The sequence below is a fragment of the Condylura cristata genome, unplaced genomic scaffold, assembly GCF_000260355.1.
Source record: "Condylura cristata isolate star-nosed mole 26May11 unplaced genomic scaffold, ConCri1.0 scaffold00002, whole genome shotgun sequence".
NCBI classification, from domain to species: Eukaryota; Metazoa; Chordata; class Mammalia; order Eulipotyphla; family Talpidae; genus Condylura; species Condylura cristata.
This window is the reverse complement of record NW_004567103.1, coordinates 47,594,024-47,609,811: the sequence shown is the minus strand read 5'-3', so window position 1 is coordinate 47,609,811 and position 15,788 is coordinate 47,594,024. Positions and strand designations below refer to the sequence as shown.

The window sequence follows — 15,788 nt, the reverse complement described above, 5'->3', positions numbered from 1 at the left end:
CTGTCGTATACCTGCTGTATAAAATAATAATGCCATGAATTGAAACGGAATTCTATGTTCTAAGTATTGTCTCATTTAATCAATACTCACATTAATGCTTTGAGATGGATAACTTTATCTTCACTTTTTAGATGAGGTGATAGAGGCACAGGAAGTGCCTAATATCACAGAGACTGTGTGAAATCTGTAGAAACAGTATTATTGCCCATATTGTGTGAATGAACACAGTCTCCCCAGTGCTGGTCCTGGGTTGTAAGGCACCGACCTTTGATTCAAAGCAGAAATAGAACGGGTTGTTGATCATGTAAAGTATACAGACATGTGTGTGTACTCACACACGGTATACACACATGTGTGTATATGTGGTATATATTGCATATATATTATTTATATTTTCACTTGTACCTTGAAAGGTACAAATCAGAAAACTCCAGAAAGGTTATGGTGAGTTGAACTGCATCAAGACAAAAGAAAATTTCCAGAAGAGGGGCCTCAGTGGATATTGAGCCTCAGAGCTACTATGCTGAAGATCTACTCTGACAGCCTGGGTTCAATGACTAGACAGGGAGCTGATCCATATATTATGCAGCAGACCCCTCCTGTCTTGCCTGCTGTTCCCCTTAGCAGTGTGTTTCAGTAAAATCTACCTGGTCTGCTCCCCACTTTGTCTCTGGTGAATCCTTTTCCCACACCTCACCTACACCCCAGTTCTTCTACACAAAAATAAAATAATAAAATCGTTAAAAGATAAAAATAAGAAAAAGGCAAAGTTCCAGAAGAAAGCTGAGAATAAGCGAAGGCTCAAAAATAAGTGGTCTGTGCCAAGTAATATTTGTAGGCAGTATAGAGACAGTTATGTAGTCTTTATGACCAAACTAGAAGAAAAAGAATCAATGTCTGATTGATCAGAATGAGATTTGTAAAATCACCTGAAGAGGTGATTGTAGACTTCAGTAGGGCAACTTTTGGTGAGTTTCATTCATCCAACTAAGAGAAGTGTGATGGGACAGAGAATAATTTTCTCATTGTTGAGGACACTCCAAGATACATGGTAAGACTGACTCTAGGTGAAAGTGCCTTAGGACACCTTAAATTTAACATTATTTTTGTTATGTTTGAATATTTTGTATCAGTCCCCTTATTATACTCTGGATCTTTGGCTCTGCATTTATGCCTGTTGAAAGGAGAAATTCATTCCTGCCAAAGCAAATACTCTGAACTGTATGACTATTCTCTTTTCCATGAGTAATCAATTGACATCCTAGATTAATGTTCATCTGTCTGTAAAGCTCCGCGAAGGCTTGTTCACTTATGTGAGAAAGATGAAAACTAAATGTGTGAAGTAGGGCAGAGGCTGAAAGGCTGCAAGCAAAGGAAATATTACTAGTAAATGAAGGGGTATTTCTACGGTAAAACTTTGAGATTAGGTGATTGATGACTAGAGTGGTTGGTGGAGCAGTCACAATCAAGGTTAGTGACTGAGTGGATAGTAATGTCCTTGACACAGATGGAAGATGTTCCTACAGTGGACTTGGGAAGCAAAAATAGCAAATGCTTGCTTTTGAATTTTGAGTTCAAGGTGCCTATGGCAAGTCCTGCATTTGGGTATCTGAGTTTATGAAGCAGGTTAGAGGCACTGGCTGTGTAGCATACAGGGAGTAGTGAGCTCACCTGGAGGGAGGGAGCAAATGATTGGAAAGGTGGCTGAGGATGGAACCCTGGGTATCACTGATATCAGAGAAGAAGAGCCAGGGTGATCTGTGCAAGAGGTGAGAGAGAGACAGCTAGGATGAAAACAGGGAAAGAGCAAGAACAGCTGTGATTCAAACAAAACAGATTGCCCGTTTTGTCAAATATTGCAGGATCAAAAGAAGACTAAGACTCAGATATAAGAGTTCAAAGAGACAGTCAAGGTCTGATTGTTTCCCCAGAAGAGATTTGAATGTGCCGGAAATCACCCTCAGAGCACTGGAAGACAATTACAAAGTTTCCTGATTGACAATCTTCTGCCGATTCCATTGTTTCCTGCTGCCTGCTACTTTCTGAGTGTAGGTCACTGTTAATATGCAATGCCATGTGATGCTAGTTGGTACCAGACATGTGCACAGTTGAATCTCCCTGTGCTCACAGTGAAAAGAGAGTCCCAATTATTTCGAATGGGTTCAATTTTTGAATTGCTTTATTCTTTATTACAAGTGTGAAGGTTGCCTGATTTTTGGGCAGAGAATCTCAGGTATAGTCAGTTTGTCTGATTATATCCCCTTTTTAAAAAGAGGAAGGATAAAAAACATCCTTCTTCCAAGATAAAATATTAAGGCAGAAACCTACACACCTATATTTGTTTCTGACCCTTGACAACAAAGGATTTAACTTTTATAAATAGCAACACATACACACACACACACACACACACACACTTACATAAGCACATACTATAGAGTTATAGGCAAGTACATAGACATGAATTATATAATATATATATATGTGTATGTAAATTTATTCACCTCTACTAGTATATATATATATTTTTCACAGACAAATGTTCAAGATGTGACACATGATTTTAAATGTGTGGTGAGACTGGTATGTCATGACAAGTCAGTTAAGAATAAATCTAATCAGCAACCTGGGTTCCATTTCTGTCTATTTTTTTAATCCTTTCCTCATTAAATTCTAACAATCCTGGAAAACAGGTATTTTAAACCAAAGAAACTGCATGCTGTTATTGTAGCAGACGTTAAGGATTAGTGCTGGTCTTCACACCCATGGCCCAGTGGAAGCCTGCTGCTTCAGGTCCCATTCTCGAGATGTGGGAGAGGCACTGAACAGAGCAGTGGACAGTGATGAATTAATCTCCTTTTTAAACTTAAACATACATATATTTTGAAAACATATAAACATCATTAGTTCTGATTTTCCCTCAGTAATGACGGTATCTGCACTGAATAAATGCCTTTATCTTCAGTCTACTTTTAGATAAGACAAAAATTATAAATAACATCAGTTTAACTCTAAATGATCATAAATGTTTCATTGCTTTTGCTTCCTCCATATACTTAAAAAATGTGACATTTGAGAGTGTGTGCTCCAAAGTCATATAGACTAAATTTATTTTTTGATGCCAGGGGAACAATCTTAGTGTTTATTCTATTTTTTAAAATTCTTAATGCTAGACAAATGTTAGTTGTAAGATGTTCAGATCTTTTTCTAATTTTCACAACTCTTTGACAAATGTACACAGAATTTAAGTTCACAAGGAATTCTAGGAGTGAGGGTGATTTTACAGGCATAATTACCCAACAGAGGTGTAATTTGAGGACAATGATTTTGGCAGATCTATTTTGAGTAGGCTTGGGGGACTGCACAGGTTTGGGAAAGACTGGGATGGGAAGATACAGATACCAACAGTGGAGAATTCTATCTTGCTAGGTGCTAGACATGAGAAGTCAACCTGAGGAGTTGAAGAGAGAATTTAATTTAACTGTTAATAGAGTCTGAGACAAAAGCATGAAAAAGGAGTTCACATCGTGGTTAAATCTAAGAAACTTAATATCCCAAAGCAGTTAAATCTAAGAAACTAAGCACAGTAGATTTAGAACTAAGTACGAAGTGTGTAGAATAGCTGAACAATTCCAGTGAAATTTTAACTCTGAAACCATGAATATAATGACAGGAAAAGAATCAAATTAGTTACAGTACTTAGAAAAGGATGCTTGGGGTCATGACCTAAATAACAAGTCATTCATGGTGCATACAGGTATAAGAGAAGGAAGTCAGTCATGTAATGTTTTAGTGAGCATAAAATTTTTATCCATGCTACTTTTTTATAATGAATTATTTTTAAATACAGAGTAATATATGACCTTCTCAACATTGTCTAAGCCCTTTTGAAAGGAATAAAATATTACCAAAGCAGCTGAAGTTCCCTTTTCTGATCTCATCTACCCTCCAGAGGCACTTTGCCTTCTAAATTCAGTATTTTTATTACCCCCATTATTTTTATGCAATATATAGGTGTATATCAACATACATATTCATGATATAGGGCCCTCCCTGGCAGCACAATGGGTTAAAGTGCAGCACTATGAAGCTATCTGCAGTCACTGCTGCATAAGTTTGATCCCCAGCCAGGGAGGTGACCAATATGGCACAGCAGACCTCTCCTGTCTCACCCACTGCTCCCCTCAGGAGTGTGTTTTAGTACACCTGCCTGTTCTGTTCCCCACTCTGTCTCTGGTGAATTCTCTCATCCCCCGCATCTCTGGCCTGCACACCAGTTCTTGTATGCATAAATAAATAAATCTAATGAAAAAAATATATTCATGAGACACATGAGATAGCACTTTTTTTTTTTTTTTGGCGTATGCCTAGTACCACTCTTTACCAGTAAGTGCTTAATCTATTTTTTTAACTTAATGTTTAGGGAAACTATTCTGTTTAAAGTAAGTTCAATTCAACCTGAGGTTTAGAAGTGAACAAGTTTGATTCACCTTCAACTTCATGACGTTGCTTTTTTACTTCTCAGACAACATCTGGATCTCCAGCAAATTATTTGGAATCACAGAGTTAATTATTGATGAAGGTAGAAATAACAATATTAGGAAATGTTTGCATAACTGGTCCATGGGATGAGAAGTATCTTTTTCCTTAGCTAGGGTATTTCTCTGAACTTTTGAACTAATAAAAGTTTGAGAGCTATCCTGGGAATTTAAATTTTCTATCAGATTGTTTTTTAAAAAGGCATCTATCATCTCACCATTTATTTAATTCTTTAAGCTATATGGTTTGTCTTTCAAACTGGAACCATGTTCTTTTTCATCAGTTTATCAACTTTTCTACTGAACTCAAGTAATGAAGTTAGTGACTCAGTAACAGCTTACAAGGAGAATACCAACCTAAAAATTACGTTACAGCTCTTAAAAACTGTTCTCAGATGAAACCGGTTAGTTAACAAAGACTTCAGGTCTATACCTCACTTCAAAATACTTTATGTTAAATCTAAAGAAAACTAAAAGCCTGTAGAACAAGATGTATGTGTCAGCATCATCAATATGATTCAATGATCATACTCTATGAAAGAAAATATGTAGCCCTGTGTTACTGCTCTTCATGTACTGGACAAGAAATAAGCTTTTTTTTTTTTTTTTTTTAGTTTACATGATGGAATGACTGAAATGAAAAATGTGGCAACATTAATAAGCCAATTTCAGAATCAAACTTCAACCTTCATATTTATTTAGTGCTCTAACAAATACACTCAGTGCAAGTATTTTGTGTTATTCAGACACAAAATAGAGCTGTTTTCACCCAAATTCTTACTATATTGATTGTAAAAAAAAAAGAAAAATACACTGACACTACTTGATGTCTTTATAGATTTTGCAGTTCCTGGAAGTAGCTGATAAGTTATTTGATTAAGGGCTATTTTAATTAAAATAAAAAAATTCTGAGAAAGCACTAATTTAGCAGCTATTCTTGCTGTCAAAAATACAAAGATAAATAAGATACAGTCTTACACACTTGGAACTCCAAAGCCAGTCAGAGGTTTGTGGCTATAATCACAGGTGAGGTAAGGGACTCACCAAGGAGAATTACAGTGCTCTCAATGTTCAACATTCAGAAAATACAGCTTCATAGAATAACTAGCATTTCACATAAATCTCCAAGGAAGGGCAGTGTTTCAGCAGGTGAAGAGATGAGTGTGTGAAATGAAGAAGAGCCCCCTGTGTATTTTCTGGGATGTTAGTTGACAAACTCAGTATTAATTTAGCTACCCCAGTATTGGAAAGATGCTGTCTGTCCCTATTTCCAGTTTTGCAAGCAGCCATTTCTGTTCATCAGGACAGACTGTCCTCACTTTGAGGTATATCCACTAATGTCCCCTCAATATGAAACACCTGTTAGCTCAAACCATTTTATGTCAGGTGTATAAAATCTGGAAGCTACAGCATGCCTAATGGCTAAGAGCTGGGATACCCAAGTCCTACTGCTTCATTTCCCATTCTGGCTCTACCTGACTTACTGTGTGACCTTCAGCAAGTTGTAAAACCATTCTACATACTTGTTTCTTCATCTGAGAAAAAAAAAAAGGAATGATGATAATAGTACTTACCTTGTTGTGAGGGATAGTACCATTAAATGACTTCCCTTATTAGTAAAGTGCCTAGAACAACTTCCCTGTATCAGTAAAGTGCCTGGGATGCTCCTTAAATGTAAATAAAATGGCCCTTCTGCCTGCCTTGCTCACACTAGGGTGGTGTGCTGTGGTGAGCCCAGGATGTTTTTGTGCCTCCTGCCTTCTCTATAGATTGGGATCCCTGTGCCACTAGGACAGCCTGGCAGCAAGACACCTGACCTCATCACTCTGATTCCTGCCTTTATGGCACATTTACTAGTCCTGATTTTAACAAAGAGCCCTTTCAGCCTTGCATACGGATGATAAACCAGATTCAATGGGTGGCAGTTTTTACTAGTTTTCCTCTCTATTTTCAGGTTTGATGGATACAAAAGGTTTCCATGTCCAAACAAATGTAGCGGAACACACTGACATCTCCGGGCAAAGAAGTGCACTCTGATCAGCAGAATCTGAGAGCCACTTGAGAACCAGCACTGCATCAGCTTCAGGCTGCGCTTCTGCCACCCAGCCACTTAGCCACTGTGTGACCTTGGCAATCTAAGCCCCAAGGCCTCTGTTACAGTAGGGCTGCTAACTTGCAGTGCTGTTTCCTTGACCGGAGTCTTTAAGGGATGCTGTGGAGCTTGGGCACACTTACCTCCACACCTACTCGTTAGGCTTTCCACTCCCAGTTCTGCTAACCAGGCTCCCCATGGAAGTCCTCACTCCTATTTTCTTTCCTTCCCCCTTTCCCTCATGGTTGTGAATTTTTATTTACTGATCTATTCACTTTCCTACATCATTAATTTGGATCTTATCTGAATAGTGGTCCCTGTACAGCACCTGTGATCCATCATTAAAGTCCCTTGTACTCTTCCCTCCCCTGTTTTTTTTTTTTTTAAGATTTATTTATTTATGCATACAGAACTGAGGTACAGAACTGGGGTATAGGCCAGAGAGGTGCACGGGCAGTGAGAGGATTCACCAGAGACACAGTGGGGAGCAGAACAGGCTGACTGGCGAAGTACCCTGCTGAGGGGAGGGCCAGGAGAGGTCTGCCATGCCATGTGGGCTACCCTTGGAGCAGGGATCGAACTCATGCTGAAGTGGCTTTAGCTTCTTAGTGCTATGCTTTAACCCGCTAAGCCACCAGGGAGGGCACTTCCCCTGATTTGACTTCTCCTCTCTCCCCTGTTATATGCCTCAGATCTCTCCCTTTTCTGTGTCTTTGTGTGTTTATGCTGTCCTTAATAAAATCTTCTTCTGTCAGTTTAGGCTACATCATAGAGGCACAGAGGTAAATTCATGCTTTCAATTTGCCATCTTTAATTAGGAGCCATTTCTTTAAAAGATTTTAAAAGTGTCTTCTTTAACTATATTTTTGTTGTTATTGATATAACAAATAAGTCTTTTGAAATTTTCCTGTAAGAATAAATTTCATGTTTCCCTTCTCCATTCCTTGTTTTCAGGAATATCATCTTGAGGATTCATCCTTTGATTGTTATTGTTAAATATTTTACACTAAATTATCCTTTAAGAACAATAGCATTTAATTTAGCAGTAAAATTTAGGGCAATTGTTTGCATTGTCAACCATAGTACTTTTATTCTATTTTTTAAAAATTCTTGTTCTTTTACATCTCTGTGAGTTAGACTTGGCTTGAATAATTTTTTAGAAAAGATTAATGAGTAATGCATTATCATAGTGGGATTACCTTCATATTGCTTTACAAATGTCTTTTTACTGACAGTCATTTTGTTTGATTGAGCCTTTTCTTTCTTTTGTAATCTAGTCATACAGAAGAGAAATTTAAGACCAACTGCAATTATGTTCTTTTGATGGTGACTTATTGTCATTTGATTTGTGTGTTGTCTTCTTTTTGACTTGATGGCTAGGTACTGAAAGATCTAAAATACAATTTAAGTTTAGGATTAAAAAATTTTTATGTAGCTTTTGAATTGATGGTATTTAGAATACAGTTTAGTAGTAGTTTCATTTATGTCTTCATTACCACTATTTAAATTCTTCACTTGTGTTTTCACAGAAGAAAAATTAATTCGACTTGGTTTTGCTGGTCCTCAAGATCCAGGGTCTTCTTTCATCCTTTGATTCTTTTTCCAGCCTTATGAGAGCATATTTTCTTCCACATCAATTATGTAGCATTACTTTTATACTTTGTTATATATAAGAGTATATTATATTCTTGTTTCCTCCATGACCCCCCTTTATGGATAATATTTTGTCATTTCATTTTTAAGATTCTTTATTTCACTAAGAATCTCTTTTAACCTTACCCAGTTGTCTGTTCTTGATTGATGGCTTTCTATTTTTGTGTTTAGGGAATGTCTTCTTGTATCATATTAACAATGCCAAATACCATTCTAAAAATCACATACTGTTCCTCTAGGAGGTGATTTTGGGGGGACAGGCTTCCTTTGACTCCTTAGCACATTCTTTTCTTTCCATATTATGCAGTGCTTCTTAGTAGATCACTGTTGTCATTTAACTGTTTTCACTTCTAAATTTGGAAATAACCATCTAGATCTGCTCACAGAATAGTATGTGGATTGTGTCACCCCACTCTCCTTTCTTTTGTGTGCTGGAATAAGTCCCTTTTGAGATCTCTGACTTTGTAGCTGGTTAATGCTTATAGGCTCTGGTCCAGCTCATTGGGCTTGAAGAATCTCCTGTGAAGCAGCTGTCTCCAATACCTTGTCCTCTATCACCTCATGAATACAAACACACACACACACACACACACACACACACACACTCATATGTGGATTATCTAAGAACAACAGTCACCAGAATGCATCACCCCCCAGATCATTCTGTCCCAGATTGGCTTCATGGCAACTAAGTGTCCCAGGGTGCTAAGTATTCCCCTTTATTCTCTCTCACCTTTGAATGTAGCAGCTACTAATTAATGGGGTAGGGGATTTTCCTACTGCCCCAAAGGATCATTTATAACAGAGCCATGTTTATGATGGATACAATTTTTTTTTTGCATATCTATACAACATGACAGAAAGTGGAGAAAGGGAGATGTACAAAGATGTCCCTACTTTATCGAAAACCCAAGACTTTTTTCTTGTTGCCTCTAACTACACTTTTAAAATTTATTGTATTCTTTTTTGTTGTTGTAAAAATTCTCTAATTTCTACAGTAGGGTGACATTTCTTCCTTTGTGTAAAAAAGGTTGCATGCACCTTTATTTACCTCTCCTTTTATAGATATGCAGTTCTAGTAGCTAGATGGCATTCAAAACTATAATTTGTATGAAACTGCACAGATTAAAAAATGTTCTTTCTGCTGTGGCTCAGTTCAGTGCAGTTCATGAAAAATTTGCTTCCTGTGGCTACTTTGTGGAAATAAATTTTGCCTCGTAAATATTCATCACAAGTTCTTCTTCAAATAATGTAGACAGTGGTGTTACTGTACCAGAAGCTGTGTCTTATGAAAATGGGATCATTTAATGATGAAATAAAATGTAGATATATAGATTATAGGAATTCCAGTGACTTCCATAATGTTTTTATTTACAAACAAAACTGCCTGATCTTTGCCTGCTAAGAGCTGAAACAGCTGTTTATAAATCACTCAGTTTGTATGTTACAAATTCAGTTGTCTACAGAAGCCAGAAAAGTGAGCTGTAAATACATGAAGTAGGTTGGCTGATTATAAGGAGTGGGAGGGGGTAGAAAAATTGAGAATTACTTGTGCCAATGAATCCTCGGGCCATCAGTATAAGTTCAAAAAATATTTAAAAAGAGTATTACACTCCCATTCTAGAGCTGGAACTAAGTTCAATGGGATCCCAATAGATTTGCCCAAACTTGGAAGAATCTATGCCTTAATCCAAACCAGCTACATAATTTGCAGGCCCACCACAAATAAAGCGTGGTGCACCTTGCTCAACAATGACTAAGAATTTCAAGATCGTGACAATAAAGTATTAAACCAAGCATTTGTGATTGCCTAAATTACATGACCTTTCTGAAGCCTTCCCTTAATTTCTAATGTAGTTTCAATGCACCCAAATAGAAACACAAATATGGTTGCACACAAGAACCAGGAGCTGAAACGGCTTTGATGTTGCAGTCAGGGAGCCTTTTTCACTGAGAAGAGGGCTTTTGGATGAGGTTTTAGAATCATCACTTTTCTAAACTGTTTGGAAGTTTTTGTGAATCATTACTGCTTCCCTCAATTTTTATTGTTCCTTCCTGAATTCGGGTTTTATGATTTATTATTTGAAGTTCAAAGCTCTTTTCTAAGTGTTAGTTCTAATAAATTCCAGAGTGTTTGGAGAGCCAGTCAACCCAGGAATGAAACTTTCAGAGAGGTGATTGTGTGTGCTTTTGCCCTGCACTTGAACATAGTCATCATTTCTTCCAGAAAATTTTGTACATAATGTGAATCATTTCCTAAAGTAACCGCTTAAAAAATTTTTTTTTCTTACATCAGTGTTAATTTTTGAACAGTATTTGCTTTCTCCCTCTTTTCAAGCTTATTTGAAATTCGTACATGGCTTGCAAACACAAAAATTAATTTGCCTCCTGACAAAATGAAATCGATTAGTCTTGTTCCCCTTTTTTGTTCACTTAAAATTTACAACCTACTTGTTGATAGAACACTAACAACATAACCTCAGGAATGCTTTTCAGTGAAATCTAGTAAGCTTTTAGAGCCACATCTGTACACACTCAAACTATAAAAAAATCAGGCATTGATACAAAGTAGAGTTCTTTTAAATAGCAATTTATATATATATATATATATAAAGTATATAATATACATATTGTAACCACTTCTATAATTTATGTCAACTACTTATATTTAAATAAAGACATGTTTTAAAATACTTAACTATTCAGTCATTTAAAATTGAGGAAACTTCAAGCTTTTTCCTCACTAAAAATGTGAAAGTCTAACCACTGGACCTATGGTTTGGAATGCCATCAAGGCTGTTCTTAATAGTTGTAGGATGGCACTTATGTTCTTTTAGCAATATCCACAAAGATGCTGATAGTTAAAGAGATGGAGAAAAATATATTACCTGATTTGAAAGTAGTGAGGCTGGGCCCTCCCTGGTGGCTCAGCGGGTTAAAGCACAGCATTGAGAATCTAAAGCCGCTTCCGCATGAGTTAGATTCCCGCCTGCCCCGGAGGTGACCACATGGTGTGGCAGACCTCTCCTGACCCGCCCGCTGCTCCCCTCAGCAGTGTACTGCGTCCATCTTCCTGTTCTGTTCCCCACTCTGTCTCTGGTGCAGCCTCTCATCGCCCCTGAGCCTCTGGCCTGTACCCCAAGTCTGTGTGCACAAATAAATCTTTAAAAAAAAAATAAAAGTAGTGAGGCTTTTATTTTTAAAGAACTTTGAACTTCAGTTAAGAAATTACTTCATATATGAATCAGACAATTTAAAATTATTTTATACACCTTAAGTTTTTCAGACTATAGCCCTTTATGAGTGAATAACAAGATGAGATACACATACTGAAAAAAGACAAGGTGAATAAAGGGGCAAATACATTATTAAGAAATTGAAGTTATTATTGTCAACAATAACTATTAATACTTAACATATTTACAGTAAGCCCTGCATGCCTCTCTATGTTCTGTTGGTACTAAAACTGCTTATTAACTGGTTCGGCTGGAGGTGGGAGAGAAACTTCATCATATATTTCAGAATATGCTGAGAAATATAAACATGGAATGTCATAGAATTTTTTTTGACCTTCTGCAGGTGGAGATTTTCATTTTCCCTTTATGTATTTACCTATGGAGTCCGGTTCCTGAAAAAGGTAGGCTCTGTCAAGTTACTTCATAAAATTCTTACGTGACTATAAACCTGCCTCATTTTTTCTGTGTGACAGTAACAATATTTTAAACAATCATAAACAAGTTTCTTATTTATTTATTTATTTATTTTTATTGGTAGCAGTTCAAAATATAAACAGGTTTCTTAAGAATTATTTGTGCCCTCTACCTTGACTTAAAAAATTATATTTTATTCTTTATGATGAATAATGTTTAGGCTTAAGCCTAAAATACTTTAAAAAATAATTCATTTTCTCCATGAGGGATGTTAAGTATTCTAACTAATCTACTCGGTTATTTATTACTTTGGGAGCATTAGGAACCTTATAAAATCCAACCGAGGCTTTGAAAGAAATTAGTTTCCATATCACAAATCACGTAACTTGAAAAAAAATCACTTTTGCAAGGTGTGTTTTGATGTTGGGTGTCACTAGTAGAAATGATGTGTTAATGTCTTGCATAGTTATTTACAGATAAGACCAATGGCTGATGGAAAGTCCAGTGCCTTTCGCTTGTGTTTCCCTTTCTGTGGCCTTGTTGTTCCCACATGTACTGAGGCACCTTTATTTATGAAAGTAATTCCTGGAGGCTGTCGTTGCCTTTTTCCTAGTTATTTCAGTGCTGCGTGGCATCACTAACAATTTCAGCCACATAAATTGAAGAATCATGAAGACTTTTCTCTCAGAGTGAGACATGTACCAACAACTGGCATTTGGCTGAAAATGGGAAATTATTTTTTGAATTAGTTTCCAAAGATACCCATAAAATAACCTGATACCTTTTATAGTGAACCTTTAAATATATATCAATGTTATCATTATTTAATATGAACCTCCCTCCCCAAGTTGGGCATTATGTCAAGTAACATGTCTTGCTAGTAAATTTTCATGTAAGTATTGATGTGAAAGTTGCAAATCTGTTTTATTTCACAGTCTGAGTTATAAGTATTTTCTGCCCATGGAAAATTCTATTATAAATAAGGCTGTTTCTCAGTAACACATATTCCTAGAGGAAATACATTTTTTACTTGTCTTTTCCTTTAGTAACTGAACTTATTTTTCACTTAAGACTGCATGAACCAGAAATCATTTGGATAGATGGAAAAGGATGGACTTCACTCCATAGGTTTTCTAAGTATGAGGATATTCTCAACAGGGGTAAAGAAAAGTGGTAGAAAGTCCTTATTTTGGAACCCTACTCTGCTAGTTTTCACATTTATTTATCTAGGGGTAAAATGGGAGAAAAAGTGGCTGTAGAACTTTTATGCTTTCAACTTTACTATTTTGGAAGAGGAAATAGCTTTGGGTGGAATTTCTACCGATATGGGAGAGGTGTGCTTCACGGAAATGTCAGTTGCTCACTGAAGTCAAGGTTTGTAATTCACATTGGGTTCTGCTGGTGAAGGGCTTTGATGGTAGCAAGAAAAGATGGCAGAACCAGAAGTGTGTTTTTTCCCTTTCCCCTGCAGCTGCAGGAGCCCCTTTTAGTTCTCATGCAACAAGCCAGGTCATCTGTCATCAGAGCAGGAAACACTTTGACGCTTAACTCTGCTTCCTTCTGTCCCTGGACACATGGAATGAAAGGCACAAGAATGGTTTTCTCCCCACCCTGCCCCCAGCAGCTCTGTAGAAGGCAGTGAAAGGACCTGTCATGGATTGTTTGCTTGGAAATTGGTTCTTCTTAAAAGATACCAGTTGCCCTTAAATAATACCATTCCCCTTCACTTGCCTCTGGCTGTAATAAAAGCTTTAAAAGTATAAAAAAGAACTGAATGCTGTTCCTGTTACTATTTGTAATTAGGGTTTCTCCCTTCAGTGTTACCTAAGAAACACTCAGTTGTGGAGGAGCTATAGAGCTCAGTGGCAGTCACAATGTGGGGTGGAACAGTGGACACAGCTCATGATGTAACTAGCTGGGGAAGACCTCAAGTTGGCTTGTCCGTCCCTTTCAGTTCACAGCTGAGGAAGCAGAAATCCAGACAGTAGATAGCTCATAGGACACACACTTAGCTGATTAAAGTTTGAATTTGAAACAAAATACTACTGTCTCTCCACATTATTTCTCCAGTTCACTAGCCTGCTCTAGACTTAGCATGATTTTCAATTACTTCTTCTTTGGTTGAATTAGCAAACTTGATCTAACATAATCATTGCTTCTATCTGAAAGACTTTAAATACTTACTTTAATGGATATTCAAAATGTATTTCTGTTAACTATGTTGAAATAGACACTGTATTTTTCTGTCTAACAAAGAAGGAAAAAAATAATTATGGAGAAAACATCAGAACTAATCAAAACAAAGTAATTCAAATGTTAACAATACCCTAAATCTTTTAAAATAAAATACCAGAATAATGGGCCAATTTAAAGAGGTCAAATACCATAACTGCTTCTTACTCATAGCCACAAAAAATGCTAATTATTACAGGGACTCTTCAAAAAATGCCTGTGTTGCTCGCACGGTCCAATTTTCTTTGACCTTTAGGTTAAAAGAATCTGATATAGCTCATTCTTCAGGGTGGGTTAAGTAACTTTAACCTCTACTGTGAAATTCTGCCAACTACAAAGCACCATACGTCCCCAATAATGAATAAAGTATGTTAAAAAATGTGAGTTAAATGTTTTTTTTAAAAAACATAGAATTTTAGATGTAAAAGCTATGCATATTATCTGAGCACCTCATTTTATAGATAAAGACTATGAGACACCAATCTTGAGTGTAAGAATAGCTTTGATCTTCCACATATGTTTGAAATATTCAGGCTCATATACTAAATAATAATAAAGTTTATTAAATGCTGTTAACTTTCCCAATTTGAACTGGCTTAATCCTATAGGGAGAATATACATATGTCTCTGAATTTACCAATCAATGCAGTATTTAATGTGTAAATTTGACTCACTCAAATTGGTTTAAGATAGATGTAGAAATAAGGCAGTTGAGAGGTTTTGACAACATATAAACTAGTTTTATGCCAGTACATATTTGTACTGTCTTGGTCTGGGTCCTCTGAATAGACATCAAGAAGGGGACACTATGAAGGGATTAAATGTGCGATAAATTGATAAGTAGAAATGCCTGTTAGAAGATGGGGAGGAAAAATGAAGAGGAGATTGGGAAAGCCTTCAGACCATGTAAGTTTGACCCTGAGGACAGGAGAGAGGAAGGAAGGAAAGGGAAGATTGGGGAGAGCCCCAAAGCTACAGTGTTTTTGCAAGGCAAAATCAGTCAGGCTGTCAGGGAGCTCTGGACCTCTCCAGCTATTTGTGGAGGGTAGAGACTTTTGTCTCCAGAAATGGGCTTGCCTGTGGTATTTCTGCTGTGCTCCATCATTACTGAGAGCAGCCTGTGTTCATGCGAACACAGTTGTGGATTTTAGATCATAGCAGCTGGGCCCTGGGCCAGTTACATCCCAGCAGCCCAAGACATGGGAGACATTCTTATGGTTACCATGTGGGCTTTATTGTTTGAATACTCAGCTTTTCTGAAGAAAGTATTTATCATGACATAAGACCCTGTGTGATAGGGAGATTAAGTTTTCACATGCAGATATCTGGAAGCATAGAGAAATACTCGATTATTGAACTTGTTTTTCATTGTATTTACCTTAGCTCAGTTGACTTAATGTCCACTTTCTCATGGTTCCTATAGTTGGTGCATATCTTTGGAATAAAACATAGGTTGACATCCCAAATCAGTTGTTCCAGGGTCCTGGGAAGTTACTTTCCCCTTGGACTGTGAATTGTTTGTTTACCTAATGAATACTTCTTTTTAAATTATGAGATCATTCATTATGTTTTCAGATACCCTGTAAGACAGTTTAGTGTGTTCATTTCTATAAACTCAAAAAA

The 15,788-nt window shown here is 36.9% G+C and overlaps 1 protein-coding gene across 1 annotated transcript in view; it reads left to right on the top strand.

Moving 5' to 3' along the window:
- The window catches only part of CERS6 (ceramide synthase 6), a 254,533-nt gene that overhangs the window by 123,749 nt on the left and 114,996 nt on the right, over positions 1–15,788 (top strand). Inside the window, exon 4 of the mRNA XM_004674575.2 lies at positions 11,863–11,920. Coding sequence (XP_004674632.1) covers positions 11,863–11,920 — 58 coding nt within the window. The remainder of the gene's footprint in view (positions 1–11,862; positions 11,921–15,788) is intronic.